The sequence below is a fragment of the Oryctolagus cuniculus genome, chromosome 1 (assembly GCF_051225735.1).
Source record: "Oryctolagus cuniculus isolate XC-2025 breed Fujian yellow rabbit chromosome 1, ASM5122573v1, whole genome shotgun sequence".
NCBI lineage: Eukaryota > Metazoa > Chordata > Mammalia > Lagomorpha > Leporidae > Oryctolagus > Oryctolagus cuniculus.
In genome coordinates this window covers 37,968,980-37,996,258 of record NC_142867.1, presented here as the reverse complement: position 1 = coordinate 37,996,258, position 27,279 = coordinate 37,968,980, and the positions used below count along the sequence as shown (strand labels likewise).

Genomic DNA, 27,279 nt, shown 5'->3' with positions numbered 1-27,279 from the left:
TGGTAAATGCTACATTATATAGGAGGTGGGGATAATTTTTCATCCTTTTCACTTCCAAAATAGCAAGTTCAGTCCTTCTTTATATCCCTCATTATAATATTTACATGTCACTCTTTTCATTGGGTTTGAATTTCTTGAGAGTAAGGACTTTATGTTCATAAATGTTTTAATTTCCAGTGTTAGTACATCATATGTAATAAATTTTGGCTACATTATTTAATAATGTATGAGTATTAAGGATATGTATTTATTGAATTTTATCAAATATTATTGATGCCAGTTTAAGGTATAATTGTTTAAGTCTTGATAATTCTTAGATTTAGATGGACTAAACAGATTTTTTTTTGAACTGTGAAAACAAAGGAGATAGTTTAAAATGATGCAGTAGTATATTTTATCTGTGTGGAGCTATTCTTAAGAAACAAAATACCTGTGCAGAAATCTACTCCATGAAAACTAGAGCAGGGGAATAATAAGAGGCTTGAGGGGGGAAATGTGTTCTCAAAATGCCAGAATACAAGTTGTATTATTTAAGTGGCAAGAGAAATCTCCACATTTAATTATGGAAAATAATCTCCTGGCCAGATGGTTGAAACATAACCTAGAAGGCTTCAGTTAATGAAATCAGGGTTCTTGCAAGTCTTAGCATCAAAATCAAACTAAAAATTAAAAAGAATGATTTCTCATTCTTTTGCCATTGTAAGTTTTCATACTTTAAAGACGCCAAGTACTACTTTGTATACATGGGAATGCATCATTAAGTTAAACATTACAAAAATTTTGCACTTCTTTTTGTATCCTGAGATCTTTTAATCTGATGTCTAACATTTTACAACTGAGAAGAATAAATAAACAAGAAACTCTGAAGACTTTTTTAATATGATCTTCATAATAATCCTGTTTGAAGTATTCTTATCCCATCACATAATGTTGAAACAAACTCAGAGGTCTGTTCCTCCACATCAAATAAAGAAGTGAGAAATCAGATAATTGGTCCTACTTTCCAGTGCCATTTCTATGAGTATTACACAATGTTGTCTTTTTTTTTGTTTTGTTTTGTTTTGTTTTGTTTTGTTTTATCTTTTATTTAATGAATATAAATTTCCAAAGTACGACTCATGTGTTACAATGGCTTCCCCCCCCATACCGTCCCTCCCACCCACAACCCTCCCCCTTCCCACTCCCTCTCCCCTTCCATTCACATCAAGATTCATTTTCGATTATCTTAATATACAGAAGATCAGCTTAGTATACCTTAAGTAAGTATTTCAACAGTTTGCTCCCACACAGAAACATAAAGTGAAAAATAATAGATGATTTTTTTTAAATGATGATGAAATCAGATCAGACCTATTGTCATGTTTAATCCCAATGAGAGTCAAGTTGGGAATTGATAATTTCTTTCTTTTTTTTTTTTTTTTTTTTTACAGAAGATCAGTTTAGTGTACATTAAGTAAAGATTTCAGTCGTTTGCACCCCCATAGAAACACAAAGTGAAATATACTGTTTGAGTACTCGTTATAGCATTAAGCCTCAGTGTACAGCACGTTAAGGACAGAGATCCTACATGAGGAGTAAGTGCACAGTGACTCCTGTTGTTGACTTTACCAATTGACACTCCTGTTTATGGCATCAGTAATCTCCCCATGCACCAGTTATGAGTTTCCAAGGCTATGGAAGCCCCTTGAGTTCTCCGACTCTTATCTTGTTTAGACAAGGTCATAGTCAAAGTGGAGGTTCTCTCCTCCCTTCAGAGAAAGGCACCTCCCTCTTTGAAGACCTGTTCTTTCCACTGGGATCTCACTCACAGAGATCTTTTTGCCAGAGTGTCTTGGCTTTCCATGCCTGAAATACTCTCATGAAATACTCAGCCAGATCCGAGTGCCTTTAGGGCTGATTCTGAGGCCAGAGTGCTATTTAGGACATCCGCCATTCTATGAGTCTGCTGAGTATCTCACTTCCCATGTTGGATCACTCTCCCCTTTATTTATTCTATCGGTTGGTGTTAGCAGATACTAGACTTGTTTATGTGCTCCCTTTGACTCTTAGTCCTTTCATTATGATCAATTGTGAACTGAAATTGATCACTTGGAGTAGTGAGATGGCATTGGCACATGCCACCTTGATGGGATTGAATTGGAATCCCCTGGTATGTTTCCAACTCTACCAATTGGGGCAAGTCAGCCCGAGCATGCCCCAAATTATACATCTCTTCCCTCTCTTATTCCCACTCTTATGTTTAACAGGGATCACATTTCAGTTAATTTTCAACACTTAAGAATAACTGTGTGATAATTACAGAATTAAACCAGTCATATTAAGTAGAACAGACAAAAAAAAATACTATGAGGGATAATGTATTAAGTTGTCCATTAGCAGTCAGGGCTATGCTGATCAAGTCACCATTTCTCATAGTGTCCATTTCACTTCAGGAGGTTTCCTTTTTGGTGTTCAGTCAGTTGTCACCGATCAGGGAGAACATATGGTATTTGTCCCTTTGGGACTGGCACAATGTTGTCTTAACATAAGTATTGTATTATGCTTTTCTATAGGGATGATTAAAGTGTATATTTGTAAAATCAGCACTTATAAATAGCCTGACCATGACTTAAGTGAAGACAACTGTTAAACTTTAACAGCACACATATAGAATATCAATGGAAATGTTGTGTTACCTGGTTGGATTGCTTCAATATTATGATAATTAAGTTTCGCTCAGACTGCTTTACACATTGACTATAATTCTTATATATATATATATATATATACACACACACATACTTACACACATACATATATACATATGTATTATATACTGTATTATTTCTAAATTGAATTTGAAATAGTAAATGCATAAGAATACCCAAGTAAAACTTTTTTAAAAAGGAGAACCAACTTCATGTATTTCATATATACAATTTTAAGAGCATAATACTTCCCACTCTACCCTCCCTCCTTATTTTCCTTTCAATTTTTACAATGACGTACTTTCAATTTTCTTTATAATCACAAGCTTAACCCTCTACTAAATTTAGAATTCAACAAGTAGTAACTAGAAAAACCACTGTTCCTCAAGAGTTTAGACAAGGGCTATAAACAATAATCAGATCTCAAAATGTCAATTTCTCTTATATACATTACATTTGAAATCCTATCCTTCACAACAAAATGTATGCAACTGGAGACTGTTATGCTTGGTGAAATAAGCTATCCCCAAAAAGATAAATTTCATATGTTTTCCCTGATTTGTGATAACTAATATACAGAGTATCAAAAAATGTAATGTATCTAAGAAAAAACAGATAATGGTGGGCCATAGCTAGGGGGTGAAGAATTGCAGGGATGGGGTTGTCCCTCCTGACCTCAAAATTTACTGAAAAAAAAAGTGACAATCACTAATTAAAATAATTGGCTATTGTCAGAAAAATACAGAAATACAATTGAGAACACAGAAGCAGATCCATCTGTATATAAAAATATGTAAATGATTAGAATAGTACTTTAGATGTATAAAAAGAATATACTTCATGGGAATATTGACTGTTAGTTCAAAGTAAAGTTAGATCCTAACCTCATACCATGCTAAAAGATAACTTTCATGTATATTAAATACTTGTGTTTAAAATGTAAGAAATAAATCAGAAATATACCTCCCCCAATATCTGATTATAATTGTAGTGTGTGTAAAACTGTCCTCAACTTCATAAAACTTAAAACTACAAGATAAAAGTATATGTAAATTTTCAAAATCATTTTGTATGACAGAAGCTCTACAAAGTTAAGAAATAGTCTAGGAAAAAAAAATACTTCCAACTGTATATGAGACTAAGGGTTATATTTGTATTTTATAAATAACTCCTCCAAATCAATGAAGAAAAGAGCAATATCTCATCAAGACCTAAACAAAGGGATTTTTTTGAAGCAATTTATAGAGGGAATCAAATGGCTATTAGATTTGAAAATCTGCCTGGTTCTTCTAATTGCCAAAGAAATGCAAATTAAAACAAAAGCTGTCATTTGCTTACTATTAAACTAATCAGAATTAAAGAGTGATAGTTTCTACTACTGGTAAGGATGTGGAAAGATGGACTGTTTCATATACTACTGATGAAGGTAAATTGGTAAATCTATCTAGAGGGTAAATTTAGAACTATTGATCCAAATCTAAATACTCTTTGATCTAATAACTTCAATTCTGCAGACACACAAGGTTCACATATAATGGCGAATAATATTTTTCCTGGACTGTGTTATTTTACTTTGTAGAGTTTTCCTGATATGAAGAAATTTTAAAATATACAATTCACATATTTATTGCAGCATTTTTTATGATAGCAAAAATAGAAAACATCCTTATTGAACCTGTGACAGTGGTAATATGACCCCTACCAGAGAGAGACCACCTGTTTTATTTACTTTGTATTCCCAGTTGGCTGGTACTGTGTTTAACACTGTATAAACATTTGTTAAATTAACAAGCATACTTAATTATAATGTGTCTATATAATTGAAACTATATCTTTCTTAAGACAAACTAAGTTGCAGACCATTTAGCAAATCATTCCATATATACATATATGTACATATAATTTTTTTTTTAGATTTTTTTTTTATTTGACAGAGATACAGACAGTGAGAGAGAGAGACAGAGAGAGAAAGATCTTCCTTCCGTTGGTTCACTCCCCAAATGGCCGCTACGGACGGCACTGTGCCGATCCAGTGCCAGTAGCCAGGTGCTTCCTCCTGGTCTCCCATGCAGGTGCTGGGGCCCAAGCACCTGGGCCATCCTCCACTGCCCTCCTGGGCCACAGCAGAGAGCTGGCCTGGAAGAGGAGCCACCGGGACTAGAACCTGGCGCCCAGATGGGATGCCAGCGCCACAAGCAGAGGATTAACCAAGTGAGCCACGGCGCTGGCTCCTGTACATATACATTTACATATACCATTTATATATACAATTTCTTCCTCTTGGAGAAGAATTTAAAGAGTAGTGACATTAATGATTTACTTCATATACAACTCATCATTTCTTCTAATTGTTTTTTTAACAATGACTAACTTTAAATTACAAATGTAATCATTCTTTCTGTCCACCAACTCTTCTTGGTGCAAAGGATATCTAGCAATGAGGAGAGTCTCTGTTTTCAGAGTAGTATATTCTGATGGAGGAGCACAGCCAGTAATGTTTGTTGCTGATAAGTTATTAATGAAGAAAGATAAAACTATGTAATGGGAATAGTGACAGAGTACTGTCAAGAAACTGCCTTTCCAACTCTGGGTTTGAGAAGAGACATGGATAAAGTAAGGAGTAATCCTCATGGGTGTCTGAAGGAAGATCTTTCAGGTACAAGTCAAAGCCAGGTACAGGGCAGATGACCTAGGCAGGCTCGTTCCCTGGTTCAGTTAAATTAAGAGTACAGAGATCAACGTTAGGAGATGAGGTGAGAGAAATGAGGGGTGTAGGAGACAGATGTTGCATACCACATTTGAACTTCTGTTTCTATTTTATATGGTGGAAAGGAGTTAGATTTTGAACAGTGAAGTTACATTTTTATGTTAAAAGGTTCATCTCCTGGCTGTGTACAAACAGTGATGATGGCTTTGATAGTTTTGAAGTTAGTTAAGTGGTGATTTCTGAATACATCCCAGATACAGAACTCTCAGAGTTTGCTCCTGTGAGACAAAGACAAGAGGAAAAGATGTGAAGCTGTGACAGACTTAGAAAAATGCTAACAGCAGCAAAGCTAAACTGGATTGTGAGAATGGAGTACATCTAATGAGACAGAATGCTTAATAATTTTCTTGCATAGGTAATTTCATGAATTTTCCAACCTTACTATGAGAGAGGTAAGTGTCAAATAAAACCTCAAAATTATACTGAAATTAGAACTTGTTATCACATACTGGGTTTAATGTGCATTTACTCTTAAATATACATTTTTAAAAGTGTATTTAACTTGAAAAATCTTGTTATTAAATATGTTAGCCTTTAATTTCCTTTTGTAGTCAGTTTTACTGCCATAATTTGGTATTTTAAAGGAGGAAAATAGTTCTGCTATTTTGACATAATGAGAAAATAGGTGGTTCAGGGTTTCATAGTTAAGGGAAGTAAAACTTACATAAAATCTCAATATTCTCAGAAAGACTGATACCACATGTTCTCCTTTATATGTGGAATCAAAATTTAAAGAAAAAAAAGAGAAATGCCTGTGTGTATCAGTATTGATGCAAACCTAATTTTGTAGAACTTTCTTTTATACTGTAGTGAATCCAGTGGTTAAGAATGTTATTCTACTGTAGTTTTAATGATCTGTGATTACCTTAAAATTTACTGTATATGTGTGAAATGATAATTTTCCCACTCAATTATTGTTTATAGCCATTGTCTATATTCCCATTAAACTAGGATCTTTTTGCTGTTTACTTGTTAGACTTATTAGGAAAAGTATTAAGCCTTTTTACTGTAATGTAAATTTAAATATGTTATCTCAAAAGAAAAAAAAAGAAGACAGTGGGAGGGAGGAGGGAATATCATTCTGTTCTTAGAATTATATCTACAAACACATTGAATCTGTTAAAAGCTTAAAAATTAAAATTAAAAAGTAAACAGATCTGAATGTTGTATATTAATTTTTGTGAGGAAAAATTCCAACTTAAATCTTTGAAGATATTTATGTTTTAAATCTATATTTACAATTTTACCACTGCATTTTCATGTCTCAGTCTATTGTGCAAAAGTAATATACAGCAATAATGTTCATCTTGCATGTTTGCTGTATTTCAGACAATAAAACCTTTCAAGCTTACATTTCTGAGGTGAAAATTATTTGCAGGTGCCCCATACATGTGCAAATGGTTGATTAATTGAGGACATTCTTAGTTATAATCAGATATAATCAAGTACATGCAATCAGTTGTATTACAATATTGAAATTGCCAGCAAATTTGAGAATTTAGTTGCCCCATTAAAATCATAGTTTGATGATATTCACGATCACATTGGCAAGAAAGAAAGAAAGAGAGAGAGAGAGAGAGAGAGAGAGGGAAGGAGGGAGGACTTGGGCCTATATCATGATATTATTTTACAAATCTGTTCATAATATTTTTATGAATAAATGTATTATGCTCTTCTTTAGTCACCCATTATTATGACTGAACATCATGCTCTTTATGTATTCACCTAATGTTATAAAGCAAGCTTTTGGTACTAATGTTCTGGGTTTTTGTTCAGTCATTAATCCATTTATTTTATTTATAGTGTTTCTTATCTTTTTGACAAACATTTATTGAGTATTTACTATAGTAGTTTTTCATCTTGGCTGTGTGCCAAATTCCTCTGAGAAGCTTCATAAAAATAGTAACTCCTGTCTAATAAACCCCTGAAATTTGCTTTAGTAGGTCTGGAGTGGGGCCAGGCATTGTTTTGTTTTGTTTTGTTTTGTTTTGTTTTGTTTTGTTTTGTTTTGTTTTTTAAAAAGCCCTGCCAATGACATTGATGTGCTGTCAGAGTTTAGAACCACAAGCTTCTCTGCCAAGTGCTGGGGGTATAAGAGTGAACACAAAATAGTTCCTTTTCCATAAGGTGGTCAGAGTGAAGGGAGTGAGGCAGACAAGTAATTAAAGTGGAGCATGGAAAGAGCTGCACCAGCAGTGAGTACATCTTCCCACTTAAAACTAGTACACATTTGTCCTGTGTTAACTGAGTCTATTCACTGATGGGCTGTGAAACACAACAAGAAGATTTACTCTCATCATCAAACCAAATGACCCAAATTGTGATTGAGACCATATTTTCTGTCTTAGCTACTCTATTCCTTAATCAAATGAATTAGCCATAGTAGGCTCTGTTTTTAAACTCAGGAAATGGACAAGCAGAGAGAACCATTTCTATTTATGATAACAGGATATGGGAGATGTGAGTAGGGTGAAGAAGAATTGGAAAATAGTAAGCTCCTCAAGAGCACGGACCCATGTCTCTTTCTAATTAATATGCTTCTCCCCATGAGTTAATTCAGAGTGCAATATATGTAGTGCATTGAATCTGGTGCAGTGTTTTAATCTTCTGTCCTGATGACTTGTAAGTAGGTAGTCTTATGTAGCCTGTGCATACTTAAGAGGATTTTGTCTCTTGCCTTCTCACCAGTAACTATCACAAGGAAACCCCTCTTCACTTCCTCAGAGACACAGTACATTTACTGATTGTCTTTAAGCTTAAGAATTTGAGAAATGAGGGCCGGTGCCATGGCTCACTTGGTTAATCCTCGACCTACAGCGCCAGCATCCCATATGGGCTGCAGGTTCTAGTCCCGGTGGCTCCTCTTCCAGTCCAGCTCTCTGCTGTGGCCCAGGAAGGCAGTGGAGGATGGCCCAGGTGCTTGGGCCCCAGCACCTGCATGGGAGACCAGGAGGAAGCACCTGGCTCCTGGCTGTGGATCGGCACAGTGCCGTCGTAGCGGCCATTTGGGGGGTGAACCAATGGAAGGAAGACCTTTTCCTTTGTCTCTCTCTCTCTCTCACTGTCTAACTCTACCTGTCAAATTAAAAAAAAAAAAAAAAAGAATTCGAGAAATGGTGCTTAATTTTTCATAGTTGGATTTTTTCCTAGTCTTTCTGTTTGTACCACTGCCAGTTGATATTTTCATCTTACTACTTTAATTTCTATACCATTTGATGTTCTATATTCTTTTATTCTTTTTTTCATTTTACACAATATGCATTGTCAGCCTGTCTTCCTGTAAATAACAGACACGAAATACCAGTATACAGGCAGGGTAACCCTGGAAATTTAATTTGTCTAAAATAAGGGAGGCTGTGTGCCTTGGATCCCCAGAGTAGCACCCAGAAGCTTTGCACAATACATTACCTATTGCAGACTCACCATCTCCTTATCTCTAAAGATGGGACCTAAGGTGGTTGACAGGACCCCATCTAGAAAACCTTTTTAGGAAATTGACTACACATAATCCTAGTGAGTATTCTCTAAAAAAACAGTAAGCCCTAGGAGAAGAGCTTCATGGATTAGAGTTATCCTGTCATCTCTAAGACCATTCATTCCTCAATGTAAGTTTCAGCTTATATATTCATTATTTATGACTCTCTGACATTGGCAAGGCCCAATTCCAACAGATTGTGTGTGTGTATGAGAACTTTGCCATTTTCTACAAGGTACTTCAAGTCCTTTGTGAAAAATGGAATGTTTCATGCAAAATAGGTGCATAAATTTTTCATAATATGCTTTTTCTATGAGTGTTTTGAGACCTGCATAGATTTCTTTTTTTTTTTTTAATATTTATTTTATTTAGTTGAAAGAGTTACAGAGAAAGGTAGAGACAGAGGTCTTCCATATGCTGGTTCACTCCCCAGATGGCCACAATGGCCAGAGCTACACCAATCCGAAGCCAGGAGCCAGGAGCTTCTTCCGGGTCTCACATGTGGGAGGACTTAGGCCATCTTCCACTGCCTTCCCAGGACATAGCAGAGAGCTGTATTGGAAGAGGAGCAACTGGGACTAGATCCGGCACCCATATGGATGCCGGCACTTCAGGCCAGGGCTTTAACCCGCTGCACCACAGCGCTAGCCTCCTGAATAGATTTCAAAAAGTTTTGCATCGGGGCGGCTGCTCCTCTTCTGATCTGGTTCTCTGCTATGGCCTGGGAAAGCAGTAGAAGATGGCCCAAGTGCTTGGGCCCCTGCACCCACATGGGAGACCCAGAGGAAGCTCCTGGCCCCTGGCTTTGGATCGGCATAGCTCCAGCTGTTCACTCTGGGGAGTGAACCAGTGGATGGAAGACCTCTGTCTCTGTCTCTACCTCACCCTATAACTCTGTCCTTCAAATAAATAAATCGTTTAAAAAAACATTTTACATCAAAATAAATTTACCTATTAATTACTTTTTCCAAAAACATTTTGAAGTAATCTCATATTGTCATATATCATCTTCTTGGAACAGAGGTAATTTTACTTCATTCTGTCCAATGAATGCCTGTTTTTCCTTTTCTTGTAATTGCTCTTACTGAAACTTCTAATACTATTGATATATACAATTTTAATATTTCACACCAAAATAAACTTTTACAGTAGATTTCCAGCAAATATTTTGAAGTACCCTCATCTATTTATTTTTAATTGGTGAAAGCAGGTATCCTTGTGTTGTGCCTCATCTTAGAGGAGAGTCACTATTGAGTATGATGTTACCTATGAGTTTCTCATATATTGCCTTTATTTTGTTGAGGTAATTTCTTTCTACTCCTACTTTATTGAGCATTTTTCATATTCACTGTAACTAATAGAGCACCTGAAATGTAGTATATTGGACTGAAATAGACATTTTGAGAATAGATGATTGTTTATAGCCCTTGTCTCTTCCATTGAGGAAGTGTTTTATTTTGTTTTCATTTTCTTCATACTATTTGTTGAACTCCTTTACTTAGAGTAGGATTAACAAGGGGTTCAGTGAGTATACCGAAATTAGATCACTGTAAAAATCAAGAATGGAAATCCAAGAGAGAAGAGGAGGAAGTGTTGGAGCATGGGTAGAGAGGAAATGCTACTATGTTCCTAAATTTGTATATATGAAATATATGAAACTTGTATAACAAATAAATTTTTTTAAAAAGTGCTATATTTTGTCAAATAGATTTTCTGCATCAATGCAAATGACCATGGGTTTTCTTTTCTTTGTTTTGTTGATGTGATGTATTACATTGATTAATTTTCATATGTTTAACCATGATTACATTACTGGAATAAATTTCACTTGGCCATGGTATGTAATTCCTTTAATCAGATGCTAAATTTTATTTGGTTGTATTTTAAGATTTTAACATTGATATTCAAAGGAGATATTGGTCTGTAATTTCCTTTCCTTTAGAATACAACAGTGAGGGGCCGACGCCGTGGCTCAATGGGCTAATCCTCCGCCTGCGGCGCTGGCACCCCAGGTTCTAGTCCCGGTCGGGGTGCTGGATTCTTTCCCGGTTGCTCCTCTTCCAGGCCAGCTCTCTGCTGTGGCCCAGGAGTGCAGTGGAGGATGGCCCAGGTGCTTGGGCCCTGCACCCGCATGGGAGACCAGGAGAAACACCTGGCTCCAGGCTTCAGATCAGCGTGGTGCGCCGGCCTCAGCGCGCTGGCCGCAGTGGCCATTGGAGGGTGAACCAATGGTAAAGGAATACAACAGTAAGGTTATCTGGGTCTGGACTTTTCATTTGGATAGAGTTTTAATTACTGACTTAAGTGTATTCAGATTATCTATTTCCCTTAATTTCAGCACTTCCTTTTCATTGGATATATAGTGTATCTAGTTGTGGTTTACTGTAACTATTAATAACATTGAATATCTTTTCATGCATTCATTGGTCATTTCTATGCCTTTTATGAAATGTCTGTTCTAAATTTTGTCCATATTTCAAATAAGTTGGTTGTCTTACTAAATTGAATGATTTATTCATATATTTTTTGTTTTCTTTTTAAATATTTATTTTAAAGAGTTACAAAGAGAGAGGGAGAGACAGAGAAAGAGAGAGAAATCTTCCATCTGCTAATTAACTCTCCTAGTGGCCGCAACGGCCAGAGCTTAGCCTGTCCAAAGCCAGGAACCAGGAACTTCGTTCAGGTCTCCCACATGGGTAGCAGGGCCCAAGCACTTAGGCCATCTTCCACTGCTTTTCCCAGGCCATTATCAGAGAGGTGGACTGAAAATGGAACAGCCTGAACACAAACCAGTGCCTATATGGGATCCCAGCATTTCATGTGGAAGTTTTTTTTTTTTTTTTTTTTTTTTTTTTTAAGTCAGAGTTAGAGAGGCAGAGAGAGAGAGAGAGAGAGAGGTTTTTCATCCGTTGATTCACTCCCCAGTTGGCTGCAATGGCCAGAGCTGGGCCAATCTGAAGCCAGGAGCCAGGAGCTTCTTCCAGGTCTTCCATATGGGTGCAGAACAAGGATTTGGACCATCTTGTACTGCTTTCCCAGGCCCTAGCAGAGAGCTGGATCTGAAGTGGAGCAGCCGAGACTAGAACCAGAGCTCACATGGGATGTCGGCACTGCAGGCAGCAGCTTTACCTGCTATGCCACAGCACCCGCCCTAGCCTTTCACTCATATGTATGTATGTGTATATATATATATATATATATATGTATGTATATTTATTTATTTACTTATTTGAAACTCAGAGAGAGAAGGAGAGACAGAGAGAAAGAGAAAGTGAGCAAGCGAGCTTTCATCCACTGGTTCAATCTCCAAGTGGCTGCAACAGCCAGGGCTGGGCCAGGCTGAAGCCAGGAGCTTCATCTGGGTCTCCCATGTGGTTCGCAGGGCCTCAGCACTTGGGCCATTCTCTGCTGCTTTTCCCAGGCCATTAGCAGGAACTGTATCAAAAGTGGAACAGCTGAGACATGAACCCATATGGGATGCTGGCATTGCAGATGGCAGCTTATCCTGCTATACCACAATGCTAGGCCCACATTCTACAACTTTGTTTAATGTAATTATTGACAGATTTATTGTCTTTCACTTTGCTGTTTATCTTCCTTGTTACTTTTTGTTTTGCTTTCCTTCAGTTCTGCTTTCTTTTATGTTAAACAATTTTTAGACTATTTTTACTCTCCATAAGCTTGTTAGCTTTATTTCTTTGCAATATTATTTATTATTTGCCTTAGGTACCATAATAAGCAAGTTTTATTTCAGGAAAATATAGGAACATTGCAACAGTACACTTAGCTCCATTTACTCACTCTCATCTTCTGTGCTATTATTATCATACATTGTACATATTATCATATAAAATCCTGTGAATGAATATATATGTAATGTGTGTATTATATTTACTACTTATCTCTTCATTCCTTTCTTTCCAGGTTATCACTTGGCTTTTTATTTCAGCCTACAGCATTTCCTTTAGTATTTCTTCAGTGCACATGTGTCAGCAATGAATTCTCAGTTTTTATTTATTTAAAAAGATATTTGGGTCTTAATTTTCGAAGAATAGTTTTAATGAATAAAGCCTTGTTGACAAACATATTTCTATTCTCAATACCTTCAATGTTATCCCACTGTCTTATAACATCCATTATGCCAGTGAGAAATTAGCTGTCAATCATATTTTTGTTCTCCTTAATATACTATGTTGTTTTTCTTTATTGTTCTCATGATTTGGTTTATAGTAGTTTGTTTATGATGTGCCATGGGTACCTTTTTTTGTATATTCTATTTGTTGTTTCTTTAGGTTCTTGTAGGTCTGAATCAGTTGTTTTTTACCAAAGTTGGGAAGTTTGAATTGTTACTTCTTCAAATATTTGTTTCTTTCTTTCTCTGTTCCTTTCTTTGATTCCACTAAATGATTTATGAAATATATTTCTGACAGATCCTTTTAAACCTTGATAGAATTCTTGGAAATATGAGTACGATGTATGAATGAAATGCTATAGTTTTATAAGAAAATATAGTCTCTTAGATTCTTTTATGCATACACACTACAAAACCCAAAATGTTTAATGAAAAGTATTAATGTGAACTATCCTCTTCCTGTTTTTACAAAATCTTTTCTAGGTGCATTTCCTCCCTCTGCTATTTATGCACGAAAAGACTTGCTACAGCGATCTACCCATATTGCTACCAAGACTTTCCAGGCTCTTCGCATATTTGTGAACAATGAGCTCAATGAACTCTATACAGGACTAAAGACAGCACAGAAGTTTCTGAGACCTGGTGGACGACTTGTTGCCCTCTCTTTCCATTCACTAGAAGATCGCATAGTCAAACGATTTTTGCTTGGGATAAGCATGACAGAAAGGTTTAACTTAAGTGTTAGACAGAAGGTGGTACAGGCCTCACAATTGAGTTCAGGTCCTGAGAACAAGGAAGAAGTCTCTGCAGGAAGAGCTCCTTTAATGTGGGAATTGATAAACAAGAAGGTACTTACTCCAGAAGATCAAGATGTACAAGAAAACCCCAGAGGACGCTCAGCCAAGCTTAGAGCAGCTATCAAATTATGAGGAAGTGACCATCACCTGATCTTCAAACTTTAGTTTCTCTTCATTTCTTTATGTGATATTCCAAAACAGCTTGTGATAGCTTAAAGTGTGAGATAGTTTTGAAATCGATGGCATTTAGCATTATTATTTTTATCAGAAATGAATTTAAGAAATAGGAGCATGACACAGGAAATTCAACACAACATATCTCAAGGCTGGAAAATGTGTTTATATTATGTATGATTTTTTTTCTATGACCGGGAAGTTAGAAAAAGCAACTACTACTGTCGTGTCTATCTAAAAACATAAACTGAAATTATCAAGAGAGAAACTATTATAATCATATTTGCATGCCCTAAATTCTGAATTTAAATGGTCAGATTTGCAATAGACTTTTTATAGCTAAAATAGTGATGATCATTGAATTAATTTCAATTTTCCTACTTCTGAATAATTAATCACTATAGTTTTTTTAGCTGTAGGCCTTATACAAGTTTGAAAATTTCAAATATTTGGACTGGTATTTTGACGTAGTTTATAAAGTCGCACTGCAATGCCAGCATTCCATACCTATGCCAGTTCAACTCCCAGCTGCTCCACTTCTTATCCAGCTGCCTGCTAATGGCCTGGGAAAAGCAACAGAAGATTGCCCAAGTGCAGACAATTGTTTCACTGAAGTCTATTTAATTTTAATTTTAATTGTGCCCATTTTAAAAATAGCCCAAGAGCAGCCTTTTTTTTTTTTTTTTTAATTTTTTGACAGGCAGAGTGGACAGTGAGAGAGAGAGACAGAGCGAAAGGTCTTCCTTTGCCGTTGGTTCACCCTCCAATGGCCGCCGCAGCCGGCGCACTGCGGCCGGCGCACCGCGCTGATCCGATGGCAGGAGCCAGGAGCCAGGTGCTTTTCCTGGTCTCCCATGGGGTGCAGGGCCCAAGCACCTGGGCCATCCTCCACTGCACTCCCTGGCCACAGCAGAGAGCTGGCCTGGAAGAGGGGCAACCGGGACAGAATCCGGTGCCCCAACCGGGACTAGAACCCGGTGTGCCGGCGCCGCTAGGTGGAGGATTAGCCTAGTGAGCCGCGGCGCCGGCCCTTTTTTTTTTTTTTTTTTTTTTGACAGACGGAGTGGATAGTGAGAGAGACAGAGAGAAAGGTCTTCCTTTTGCTGTTGGTTCACCCTCCAATGGCCGCCACGGCTGGCGCGCTGCGACCGGCACACCGCGCTGATCCAAAGGCAGGAGCCAGGTGCTTCTCCTGGTCTCCCATGGGGTGCAGGGCCCAAGCACTTGGGCCATCCTCCACTGCCTTCCCGGGCCATAGCAGAGAGCTGGCCTGGAAGAGGGGCAACCGGGACAGAATCTGGCACCCCGACGGGGACTAGAGCCTGGTGTGCTGGCGCCGCTAGGTGGAGGATTAGCCTAGTGAGCTGCGGCGCCGGCCCCAAGAGCAGTCTTTTGATACAACATTTAAGAGTCCACTTAAGCCAGCTGTGTCTCACATGAGAGTGTCTAGGTTCAGTTCTTGGCTCCAACTCCTTGTTCAAACTTCTTGCTATTGTGGACTCTGGAAGGCAGTGGTGATCTCTCCAGTTACTGGGTTCCGTCACCCATAGGTGAGACCTGATTTGAGTTCCTAGCTTATGGCATCAGCCTGGCTCAGCCCTGGCCATTGTGGACATTTGGAATATGAACTAGCAAATGAGAGAGCTTGCTCACTCTGGCTCTCTCTGCCTCTCAAATAAATAAAATAACATTTCTAATGCTCTTAAAAATATGTCAGAATGCCTTCTGTAAATAATAAATTTTCTTATTTTAATCCTGAATTTTAGTTGATCTGTTCAATCTAATTCAGCAGTCTATTGAAATAGAAAGCTGTCTGATTTATTCCGTATATTAAAATGCAATGCTCTCTTAATGCTTTTTATTTAGACATAACAAGTAATAAATATAAAATGTTTATTCAGGAGAGATGTCCTTGGTAGAGAATTTTAGCAAATTGATGAGATTGATTCATAATTCACATGTCACCTTTTTATGTGTAAATATACGCTTCTAATTTATTCACTTTTCAGCAAGTACTGAAATTGTCATTCATGAAACAAAATTAAGTTAGGTACACATGACCAACAGTACCTGTCCTATGGAGCTAATAGGCTAGTGGAGAAGAATGAAAGTTAAGAAATCATAAAAGTCTATATCAAAGGGACAGAGTGGTAAATGCTACAAAGAAATGGTTCACAGTTCTAGAAAAGTAGGAAGTTGCTCTACTGAAGGAGATCAGGTATGAGAACATGATGAAAAATGAGTAGCAGATAATAAGTCAAAGAATACATGAGGTCGGGAGGAAGTCATGCTGATTAAAGTACATGTAAATAAGTATTCTATTAGTTATCCTTAAAATCATATTATGTATTCTAAATTGGTAAATCAAAGTGAATGAAATTCAACATATGGGCAAAATATATAAAAGTTAAGTGGATGAATTTACCTCATACTTATTTTTATCTACATCCATGTTTAACTTTGGTGCCCATGATTGTTTGACACTTTAATTTATGGGATTGATTTATTTAATTATTTTAAATTTTATTAGAGAGAGAGCACATGCGCTCATTTCTGCTGTTTCATTGCCCCGAATTCCTGAAACAGCCAGGACTAGGCCAAAATAATTCAGGAGCTAGAAGCCAGAAACTCAGGTCCCACATGGGTGGTACAAACCCAATTACTTGGACCTTCAGTTCTGAGGAGCCAGAGGTAGAAATTGAACCCAAACACTCTTGATTTGGGACACGGACGTCTTAACAGGTATCTTAACCTCTAGGGACAAATGCTTGACTGTATGTGTACTTTTAAATTTGAAGAAGCCTATAATAAAATCAGAATTAAGAACTGAGGGAAGTAGTCTCAAAATGAAAATAAGAGAATAGAACTAAGTTAATCCCCTGAATCGTACCTAAAGAATTTTCTAAGTTTTTCTTCACTTGTAAAAGATATTTAAGAATGAGACAGATTCCCAAAGTTAAGTGCCAGTGCAAATATCTGGTTGGAAAAAAAAAATAACACACCCTCAAATTCAACAACAATTCAATTATTTCATCGATTTATTGTTACATGAAAGTGGACTACACTGGATTAGACAGAGTTCCCCCAAAAGTCATGTCCTTCTTAGAAACTTCTGATTGTAATCTGAATTTAGAAATACTGTCATTGTTAAAATGAGGCCACACTGGAACAGGCAGGCCCTTAATCCAATGTGACTATAATCCTATGAGAAAAGAAGAGAGACAGAAATAGGGAGACTGTTATGAGAAGAGGGAGGCAGAAGTTGGAATTATAAATCTTACAAACCCAGGGACTCCGCAGATTGCAGGCAACCATCCACCAAAATGTGGGAGAAAAGCAGGAAGAGATTCTCCATCAGCGTCTCCAGTAGGAACCAGTACTGTTGGACACCTTGATTTTTGACTGCTTGCCTCTAGACCAGTGACCCCACACATATCTACTGTTTTAACCCACTGATTGTGATCATTCATTTGTGGCAACCCTAGAAAACTATTACTCTAACAGAAAAAATTCTTCAATAATATGCAATAAATAAAATTGATTTTAAAATGTTTTATTGTAATTATTTTCTGTAATTAGATTATTTACAGCATTCATTTTTGCCTGCTTATTAATCTCTTGTGAGAAACATAATAAAATACATGAATGAGTTTTAAATGGTGTGTTCTGGAAAATGGTTTGGGAACATTCAAATAATAGACTAGAAATACAAACTGTTATGATTTGCAGTGCTTTTCTAATAAAATATTTCTGAATCTCTGTTAACTGCCATCTAATTTGGATCAGTATCATGAAGTAGCTAAGTTTTTGAAAATTTTCAGTTCATCATCTAAGAAATGAAATTTGAACAGCATTATGGCACTGAAGGTTATGCCACCACTTGCAACACCAGCATTCTATATCTGAATGCCACCTCAGGTACTAGCTGCTCTAGTTCTGATCCAACTCTGCTAATCCACCTGGGAAGGAAGTGAATGAAAGCCATGTACTTGGTCCCCTGCCATCAATGGGGATGGAATTCATGGCTCTTAGCTTTGGCTTGACCCAGCCCTAGCTGTTGGCAGCCATTTGGGAGAATGAACCAGCAGTTGAAATATCTCTCTGTGTCTTTCTATTTGTCCCTCTCTTGCTAGCACTCTGCCTTTTAAATAAATAAATCATTTTTCAAAAATAAAATATAATACCTATATAATTTTAGTTGATATTCCTATTTTGTTTATTCCTTTTGTCTTTAAAATTGCATAGTAATTACAGTGTTGTCTTTGAAGTTTCTAGAATTTTCATGAAGCATATATATATATCATTAATCATGTTTATATCATATATAAGTAGTAATATATATAAGAAAATATATATTAGTCATATATGTGTATACCACTTCTATTTCATGTGACATGTTATATAATTTTGCTTAAATTCATTTTTAAAAATTATTTATTATCATAAGAATACAGTATGCCTAGTTAGATTTTTGAAATAAATGTCCATTAAAATTCACTTGTGGCACAAGCACCATGGTGTAGTAGGTTAAGCCTCTGCCTGCAGCTCCGGCATCCCTTATGGTCACCAATTTGAGTTCAGCTGCTCCATTTCTAATCCAGATCCTTGCTGAAGGGCTGGGAAAACTGTGGAAGATGGCTGAAGTGCTTGGGCCCTGCATGCACATGGGACACTTAGAAGAAGCTCCTGGCTCCTGGCTTCAGATTAGCCCAATTCCAGCCACTGTGGCCATTTGTGGAGTGAACCAGTGGATGGAAGAACTCTCTCTGTTTCCCCTCTCCCTTTCTGTCACTGTCTCTCAAAAAAAAAAAAAATCTTAAATTGAATATTGGTTCTGTATATATTAGTTGAATATATAAATTTTAATATTTAATCTCTTTAATTTTCACTTATTTCACTTTGAAGTGAAGATAGTATTAGTTCTTTCTAACAGGTTGCTATGAATCAAGTAGAAGATAGTGAATGTGTTTGAATTGAAAGTTTTGAGGGTGAAACTGGATAATGCATGTAAAATATTTAGCATTATTCTTAACACATTAAATTCTCAGTGCTGCTATTGTTTTAAGTGCACCTTCTACATCACTAGCAGCAATTGATTGGGATATAGTATGAGAATTTATTATTTGAGAATTTTATTCCATTTATTATTTATTGGACACCATTGATGTTTGCTATGCCGTGATGAGATACATAAAAGAGACAGTTATTGCTCTCATGGAGTTTCCATTTATAAGAAGACAAAATGGGGTAAAGAGACCCAGTCTGTGAAGTTATTTGGCATTATTTATCTTGAGAAAGTTTTTCCTATATCCTCATAGCAGTAAGTGGCCAATTTATGTAGTCTTTAGTAAGATTCTCCAAAATACATTTTGAGAAAGAAAATTAAATGAATAATTTGTGATATGTTAGATGAAAGGTTGTTACAGAAATATAAAAAAGTTTCCCACTTCTCTATTCTAAAACCAGTGAGTATAAGGAAATGAATAAAGTGCATGTGTTTCAGGTCTTAAAGGGAAAATAACTGCCAAAAAGTAGGCGGGCTATTTACACTTAGAATGAGTTTATAATCCTCCCTTTTACAGAACACGGAGGTTGATACTATCAGAACTGGATCCCGCTAATTCCCACCCCCTCACCTTCAGTTCAGCATTTACAAATCTCTTCCTTTATCCCAATTTTGTACTCCTATGTTTCATCAGAAAGCTTATCCTTCTCCTTTTTTGTTTGTTTTCTGTATTCTCTAGTACTCAATTCTGTTGATTTTATTTGTCTCCTTCGTCTTTAATCCCGTCTCTGCTGTTACCTTTATAAATGTGCTCAAAAGGGCCCCCTGGTAAAAGCAAACAATAATAACTAAATCTTTCCTTGACTCTGTTTTCTTTACAAAAATACCACCCATTTTAAAATTTTCTTTCATATCTATTTTTTTTTTAATTTGCCAGAGTTAGTTAGAGAGAGACAGAGAGACAGAGAGAAAGGTCTTCCTTCCATTCGTTCACTCCCCAAAGGGCCGCTACAGCCAGAGCTATGCCGATCCGAAGCCAGGAGTTAGGTACTTCTTCCTGGCATTTGGGCCATCCTCCACTGCCTTCCTAGGCCACAGCAGAGAGCTGGACTGGAAGAGGAGCAACCAAGACTAGAACCGGTGTCCATAAGGGATGCTGGTGACACAGATGGAGGATTATCCAAGTGAGCCACAGCACCAGCCCCCTCATATCTATTTCTTAAAGGGACTCTGTACTACCTTCCAACTCCTCACCTTTTATTTTTCCCAATTCTGTGTGTTCGTTGCTCTGTTAAGTCACTGTTGACTTCTCAGTTACCACTCAATATACTAATCACCATCTTGAGCTACTTTGTCTCTCTGCCTCATTTCATAGTTTTGATGTATCCTTCAATAGAAATCTTTCCTCCATTGCATTTTCCAGAATCACTCCCTCTGTAGGCTTATCTCTAACACTCTGATTCCTTCATTGGATTCTCCTTCCTCTCAAACCAGACCATGAATCATGAATTGGCCACAAGATATATGTAGTCAAATTCATGTGAACTTAGTGAGAGTAGTACTGTAAAAATCACTCCATGATCATACATGGAATGGATCAAGATAATGGTAGAAGAAAGACTTATTGTATGGGAAAAAATTAACAATTATTTTGTAATTATGTAAGCCAAGAGGAATTAACAAGTTAAAACTGATATCAAATTAAGTAAAATATTTACCAATCAAAACTTCATCTTGAAAAATCCCACTAAAAAACGACTAGAAAACTTGACCAAAACATTGTTCATCAAAAATCAGGGTTAAAGAATCAGAGAGCTAATAAAGAGGTGATAAACATATAGGGGAAGAGAAAACCCAAATAAATTATTTCCGCATTTGTAGTTACCAGTTGTGAACTTCATGTCAACTGAGAAACTTAAGAGGAAATTTTGACAATATATTTGGGAATACAGGTGAACTTGAAATCAATTGGAACTTGAAGAAATTGAAGGCCATTTTCAAATCAACTTAGTCCTTGAAATTCAATTAAGGGGGGCAGCTCTGTGGCACAGCAGGTTAACCGCCTGGCCTGAAGCACAGGTATCCCATATGGGCGCTGGTCGAGACCCAGCTACTCCACTTCAGATCCAGCTCTCTTCTATGGCCTTGAAAAGCAGTAGAAAATGGCCCAAGTCCTTGGGCTCCTTCATCCGTGTGGGAGACCCAGAAGAAGCTCCTGGTTCCTGGCTTCGGATTGGCGCAGCTCCAGCCGTTGCGGCCAATTGGGAACTGAACCATCAGATGGAAGACCTCTCTCTCTCTCTCTCTCTCTCTCTCTGCCTCTCCTCTCTCTGTGTAACTCTTTCAAATAAATAAATATTAAAAAAAAAGAAATTCCATTAAGTTGACTTTTGATTCTAGAGCCCCTAACTGCTTGCCAAAAGCAACTTTTAATCCTCTTTGGAGGTGTGGAGAATCACAATTCTCAACTCATTTCTATAATAGTTAATACTTTGTAGTTTCTACAACTAAGTCAGAAAATGATCAGTCACAACAATTTTAAAAGGGCAAAGAGACTGCAGATAATGCTATCAATCAAAGTCACCTACTGCCAGCCGTGATTGACCCCATGTTTTCTTGGACATCACTGTCTATAACAAGCCCTTGGACCACGTCTCCTTCCAACTGTTTGTACAGTTCCAAAGACAGGAAAAAAAAAATGTTGTGCTCGGAGCAATAGAAGCAATTTGATTATAGGATTTCCTGCTTTCACAGAATAAATTCTGGGGTTTATGTGCCATGGTGAAGATTTCCCATGCCAAAATAGGACTGGTGGGAAATCTGTTTACAGGGAGGAAATTTGATGATGACGAATGTGCCCCGAAGGTACAAATCCTAATATCTTGTACATTGCAAATGCTGGGCCCAATGCAAATGGTTCCTTGTTTTTCTTCTTCACTGCTAAGACTGAATGGTTGAATGGCAAGCACATGATCTTTGGCAAGGTAAAGAGAGTACAAATATGGAAATCATAGAGCACCCTTGAGTCCTGGAATGGCAAGACCACCATAGATCACCATTGCTGACTATGGACAACTCTAATACTCTTGACTTGTGTTTTATTTTATCCACCATACCAATTTATCTTTGGCTTAGAAAAAGCACCTTTCCACCCCATTTGCTCACAGTATGCTATAAGCTTTGTTTTGTCATTACAGTTTTTTGAGTTCCGTGTTTTCTTTATTCTCAGTATAATTGGCTTGCAAAGTTTATGATTATGAAATAAAACTAACAAAGAGAAAATAATACAAGTAACTTTTTATATAAAAAGCCTGTTGGGGACTTATGCTGTTTATATATTCATAGGAATTTTTTTAATATCTGAAAACTAAAGAATAAAACAAAAAGTCTAGAAATGAAGAGTACATGTACTAGTCATACCTAAGAACTCAGTAGATGCATTTAAAAACAGATTAGACATGGCTAAAGGTAAATAGTAAACTGGAAGATATTTCTTAAGGAAATATATAGAGGGTAGCATGGGATGACAAAGAAAATCCAAAGAAACAAAAAGCGTTAAGAGACATAGGAATTGCAATGAGAGGTCTAACTAATTCAAGTGTAATTAGAATCCCAAAAGAAGAGAAAACAAAAAAGTGGGACAGAAGCCATATTTGGAGAGAAAATTACTAAGGCTATCCTAAAACTGATGGAAGACATCAAACTACAGATCCAAGAATCCCTGAAACTTCCTAGGAACAACATAATAAAACCTTCTGGAAATTAAAAGTCAAAACAAAAAACACCTTGAGTTGAAAGGCAACAAGCATTCTGAAGGAACATGGCTCACATGATCTATTTAAAATGATTCCAATCTTTTTCTATGCTTCAACAGTTTCTGTGACATTGAGGAGATTTTGTAGTAAGTTTGCTTCACCAATTCTCTACTCGTCAGTTTCTTTTCAATTAAATTCAAGTAAAATTAAATGTTGTGCTTACATTCAAAATAAGGCACATAATCTGATATACCATTTCTATAAAAATTTTCTGCTGTTCTATTTATCCTTCTCTCCTTAGTGATACATGAAAGATTTTCTTTGTTAATGATGTTTAATTCTAGGAGAAGGTATTTTGTCATTCCTTTTTAAAAAAATAAAAGTGTGTGTATATGTGTTTATATAGTGTTTACAATGAGCTAATATCTATTTTACAAAAATACACAATCTAGTTACTAGTATTACTTTGAAAGAGCACAGGTTTGGAAATTTGACAGACTTAGGTATAAATCCTGGTTCTGACACGAAGTAGCAGTTTAACCATAGAAAGTTAATCTCTCAACTTTAGTTTACTCATATGTAAAAGGGAGATGTTAATACCTATTTCATCATGCAGTGTATTAAGCATAAATATATATTTAAACCATTTAACAGTGCATGCAAAGTGATTTTTTAAGTGCCAGCGGTTTTAGTAGTTTGTCACATAAATTTCTTACCTGAAAACAAGAAATTTGTATTTCACAGATCAATGTACCCTCTGCTTACCCTAGAGCAGACTCCACTCTCTGACAACTTTTCAACCACCTTGTTACTCTGTGACTACTTCCAAACCCCTCAATCTCTTATATATTCTTGTCATGGTTGGTTTGTCCAGGAATATACCCTGAAGCAAACTAGGCTAATTCTAGCTACAAGTGACTGATCAAGTCTATGCCTTTTCTAACTTATTTTAAATTTAATGTAAAAATGAGATCTCTTGGACTGCACTGTTTTCAAGATATTAGAAGGGCTTCAAATTTTTATGGACAATGCATGTTATGAAGAAACCATGTATGCTTTTATGTTTTTCAAATTTTTATTGCATCAAAATATGTAAACATTTTAAGTAAAATTTTCCATGAACTTTTTAAGTTCCTTTGCAATCCCTATCAACTTTAGTGACACAGTGTCTAAAAAAAGAAAAAAAAAGAATAGTTCTAACTTACAGTAGAAAATAAAAGGATAGGAGTTGGAGGGGTCCTCCTGGAATCATTCACATTCCTCAACTCCACTGTTCTGAAAGTCTAACTGTATGCATTTCCTTTCCATGATTTGATTGAGCAGCCCATTCTTGGATCGCTTAAACAATTCCTTTTTATTTTTCTGGCTTATCCTCCCTTTTTATTAAATATTGGAAAAACTGTTATATTTGTTACTTGATAGGTTTTTAAATATTGATACAGAAAAAAATATTCATGAGATATTATGTGATATCTCTACACATGAATACATTATGCAATGTTCAATTTAGGATAAATCTAACCATTTCCTTATAAATTGATCATCTCTGGTAAGTACATTAAAAATCCTCTCTTACAGCTTTTAGGGAAAAAAAATATATATATATAATATTCTGTTATCTAAGTCATCCTAGTTTGCAATTGAACACTAGAATTTCTTTTGCCTCTTTAATTATTACTTAATGTCTGTTAGTTAATCTGTCCTCCATCCTCTATTCTTCCCAGCCTTTGGTAACTGCCCTTTTCTCTCAATTTATATGAGACCAGTTTTTTGTTTTTCTTTGTTTTTTTTTTTTTTTGTACAATTCCACATATAAGTGAGAGAGTGTAGTATTTATCTTCCTATTTATCTTCCTTTGCTTCGCTAATATCACTTAATTTAATGATCTCCATGTGATCACAGATTACAAGATTTCATCATTTTTATGTTTGAATAGTATTCCATTGTACATATGTATCTCATTTTCTATATTCATCAGTTGAATAACACTTAGGTAATCTATATTTCTTAGCTATTTTGAGTAGTACTGCAGTAAATGTAAAAATACAAATATCTCTTCAACATACTGATTTTGTTTCCTTTGGACATATACTGAGTAATGGAATTGCTCTATCAAATGGTTGTTGCATTTCTAACTTTTTGAAGGTACTCTGTACTGTTTCTATAGTGGATATACTAAATTACATTCCTACCAACAGTGTGCAAGGATTTCCTTTTTTCCACATCCTCACCAGTTCTTGTTATCTTTTTTCTTTTTGATAATAGCTATTCTAATTGAAATAAGGAAATGTCTTATTGTAATTTTGATGTGCATTACCCTGATGACTAAAGGAGATGAGAAAGTTTAAATGTACTCGCTTTCCATTTTTGTGTCTTCCTTCGAAAGATGTCCATTCGTATCTGTTGCTCATTTTAAATTGGATTATTTATTCCTTTGCTATTGAATTGAGATCCTTTTATGTTCTGGACACTAACCTTTTATTAGATATACAGACTGAAAATTTTTCTCTGAAAATATTCAACTCTGTAGGTTGTTTCTTAATTCTATTGATTGTTTCAGATGCTATGAAAAACGTTTTCACTTTAATTAAATCCCCTATGTCTACTTTTGCTTTTGTATCCTGTGCTTATGGCATCAAATCCATAAAATCATTGTCCATGCCAATGTACTGAAGCATTTCCTGTATGTTTTCTTCTATAGTTTCATTGTTTCAGGTCTTATACTTAGGTCTTTTCTTCCACTTTTAGTTCATTTTTGTACATGGTGAGAGAGAGAAATCTAGCTTCATACTTCTGCTTATAGATATCCAATTTTCCAACACAATTTATTGAAAAGAGCTTTCTTTTTCCAATGTGTGTTCTTAGTACCTTTATTGAAGGTCAGTTGGTTATAGATGTATGGGTTTATTTCTAGGCTGTCCAATCAGTGAGTTTTCTATCTGCTGATATTTTCTTTTTACCTTTTAGCTTTTCTTTCAGTCTTAAGAATTCCATTTAGCATATCTTTTAGAGAAAGTCTGTTGGCAATAAATTGTGTTATTTGTCCAAGAATGACTTCATCTCTATTTCATATCCAAAGATTATATTGGCTGCACAGTACTCTTCATTGGCGATTTTTGTTTTTCCTTTCAGTACTGTAAAAACCTTACTCCACCCTCTTCTGGGCTGTAAAGGTTTCTTCTAAGAAGTCTGCAGTTAGGCAAATTGGGATACTCTTAAGTATTATTTATTTCTTTTCTCTTACAGCTTTTCAAAGTCCTCTTTATATTTTACCTTAGAGATATTGGTTATAATATATCTTGGGGTATACCTGATTGATTTAAATATAACTGGTGACATCTGGCCTCCCTATATCTTTTTTTAATGAAAAAATTCAAATTTCTGGTATTTATAACCAAACCAGTAATATTATATGATTTTTAAGGCTTTCTTTATCTGAATGCTAAGTAATTTCTTAAAGTGTGTTCTTCAACTTGTTTCCTGATTCATCTAAATAGGATAGCTCATGATCTTAAAAACTTTTATGACATTGTTTCATATACACACTTGCACAATTCGCATCCTAGTTTCCAAGTGATGAAATATACTTTTTTTAAAAAAGATTTTATTTATTTATTTATTTATTTGAGAGCTAGAGTTACAGGTAGTGAGAGGGAGAGACAGAGAGAAAGGTCTTCCCTCCACTGGTTCACACACCAAATGGCCACAACAGCCTGAGCTGGGCCAATCTGAAGCCAGGGGCCAGGAGCTTCTTTCAGGTTTCCCATGTTGGTGCAGGCTCCCAAGTGCCTGGGCCTTTTTCTACTGCTTTCCCAGGTCATACCAGAGAGCTGGATTAGAAGTGGAGCAGCCAGAACTAGAACCAGCACCCATATGGTATGCTGGCACTGCAAGCGGAGGCTTAACCTACTGTGCCACAGCGCCAGCCATGAAATATACTCTTTAAATTTATCTAAGTAGAGAGAACATATTTTTGCCATTAGTTTTCCTAACCATATTTGATAACATACATCATTCTAGAGACTAACTCATGGAAATTTTTATCAAATGTTGGCTAACTTATATTCCTTTACGTTGATGACTTGGTAGGAAAAAATAAAGTATATCCTCTTCCTGGATTTACAGATAATCTTTATGATTGTTCTCTTCTCTCTTGAATGTAACTATACTGACTTCTAACTTTATATTACTGTTTTTACACACAAACCCTTTGAGGATGAAGAAAACCATATTTAAGAGCCTCCAGATGGATTTCCCATTTTCTATTATATACATATATATGGTGTACGTTTTTTCATTGGGTGGGGAGGGGGTCAGAGAGAAGAAAAGAATGAAAACCTATAGAGAATGTTGAACCATTCTGGTTATTCCAGAATCTATCATTGTTCCTTTTACCAAATTCGACATTTACCTTACAATCAGACAATAAACATCAGCTGCTAGAGAAAGCTATTGAATTTCAAAATCCTTTTGAAATGTCACATTAA

General features: G+C 36.1%; 1 protein-coding gene across 6 annotated transcripts in view; it reads left to right on the top strand.

Moving 5' to 3' along the window:
* Window positions 1-14,670, top strand: part of METTL15 (methyltransferase 15, mitochondrial 12S rRNA N4-cytidine) — a 223,458-nt gene extending 208,788 nt beyond the window's left edge. For 2 of the 6 annotated variants that reach the window (XM_070072109.2, XM_089310171.1), the window contains one exon: window positions 13,545-14,670. In XM_070072109.2, the coding sequence (XP_069928210.1) occupies window positions 13,545-13,990 (446 nt within the window). In that variant the 3' untranslated portion in view covers window positions 13,991-14,670. The remainder of the gene's footprint in view (window positions 1-13,544) is intronic. The other 4 variants (XM_051852099.3, XM_089310168.1, XM_051852121.3 and 1 more) reach the window with 2 other exon arrangements.
* The last annotated feature ends 12,609 nt before the right edge of the window (window positions 14,671-27,279 follow it).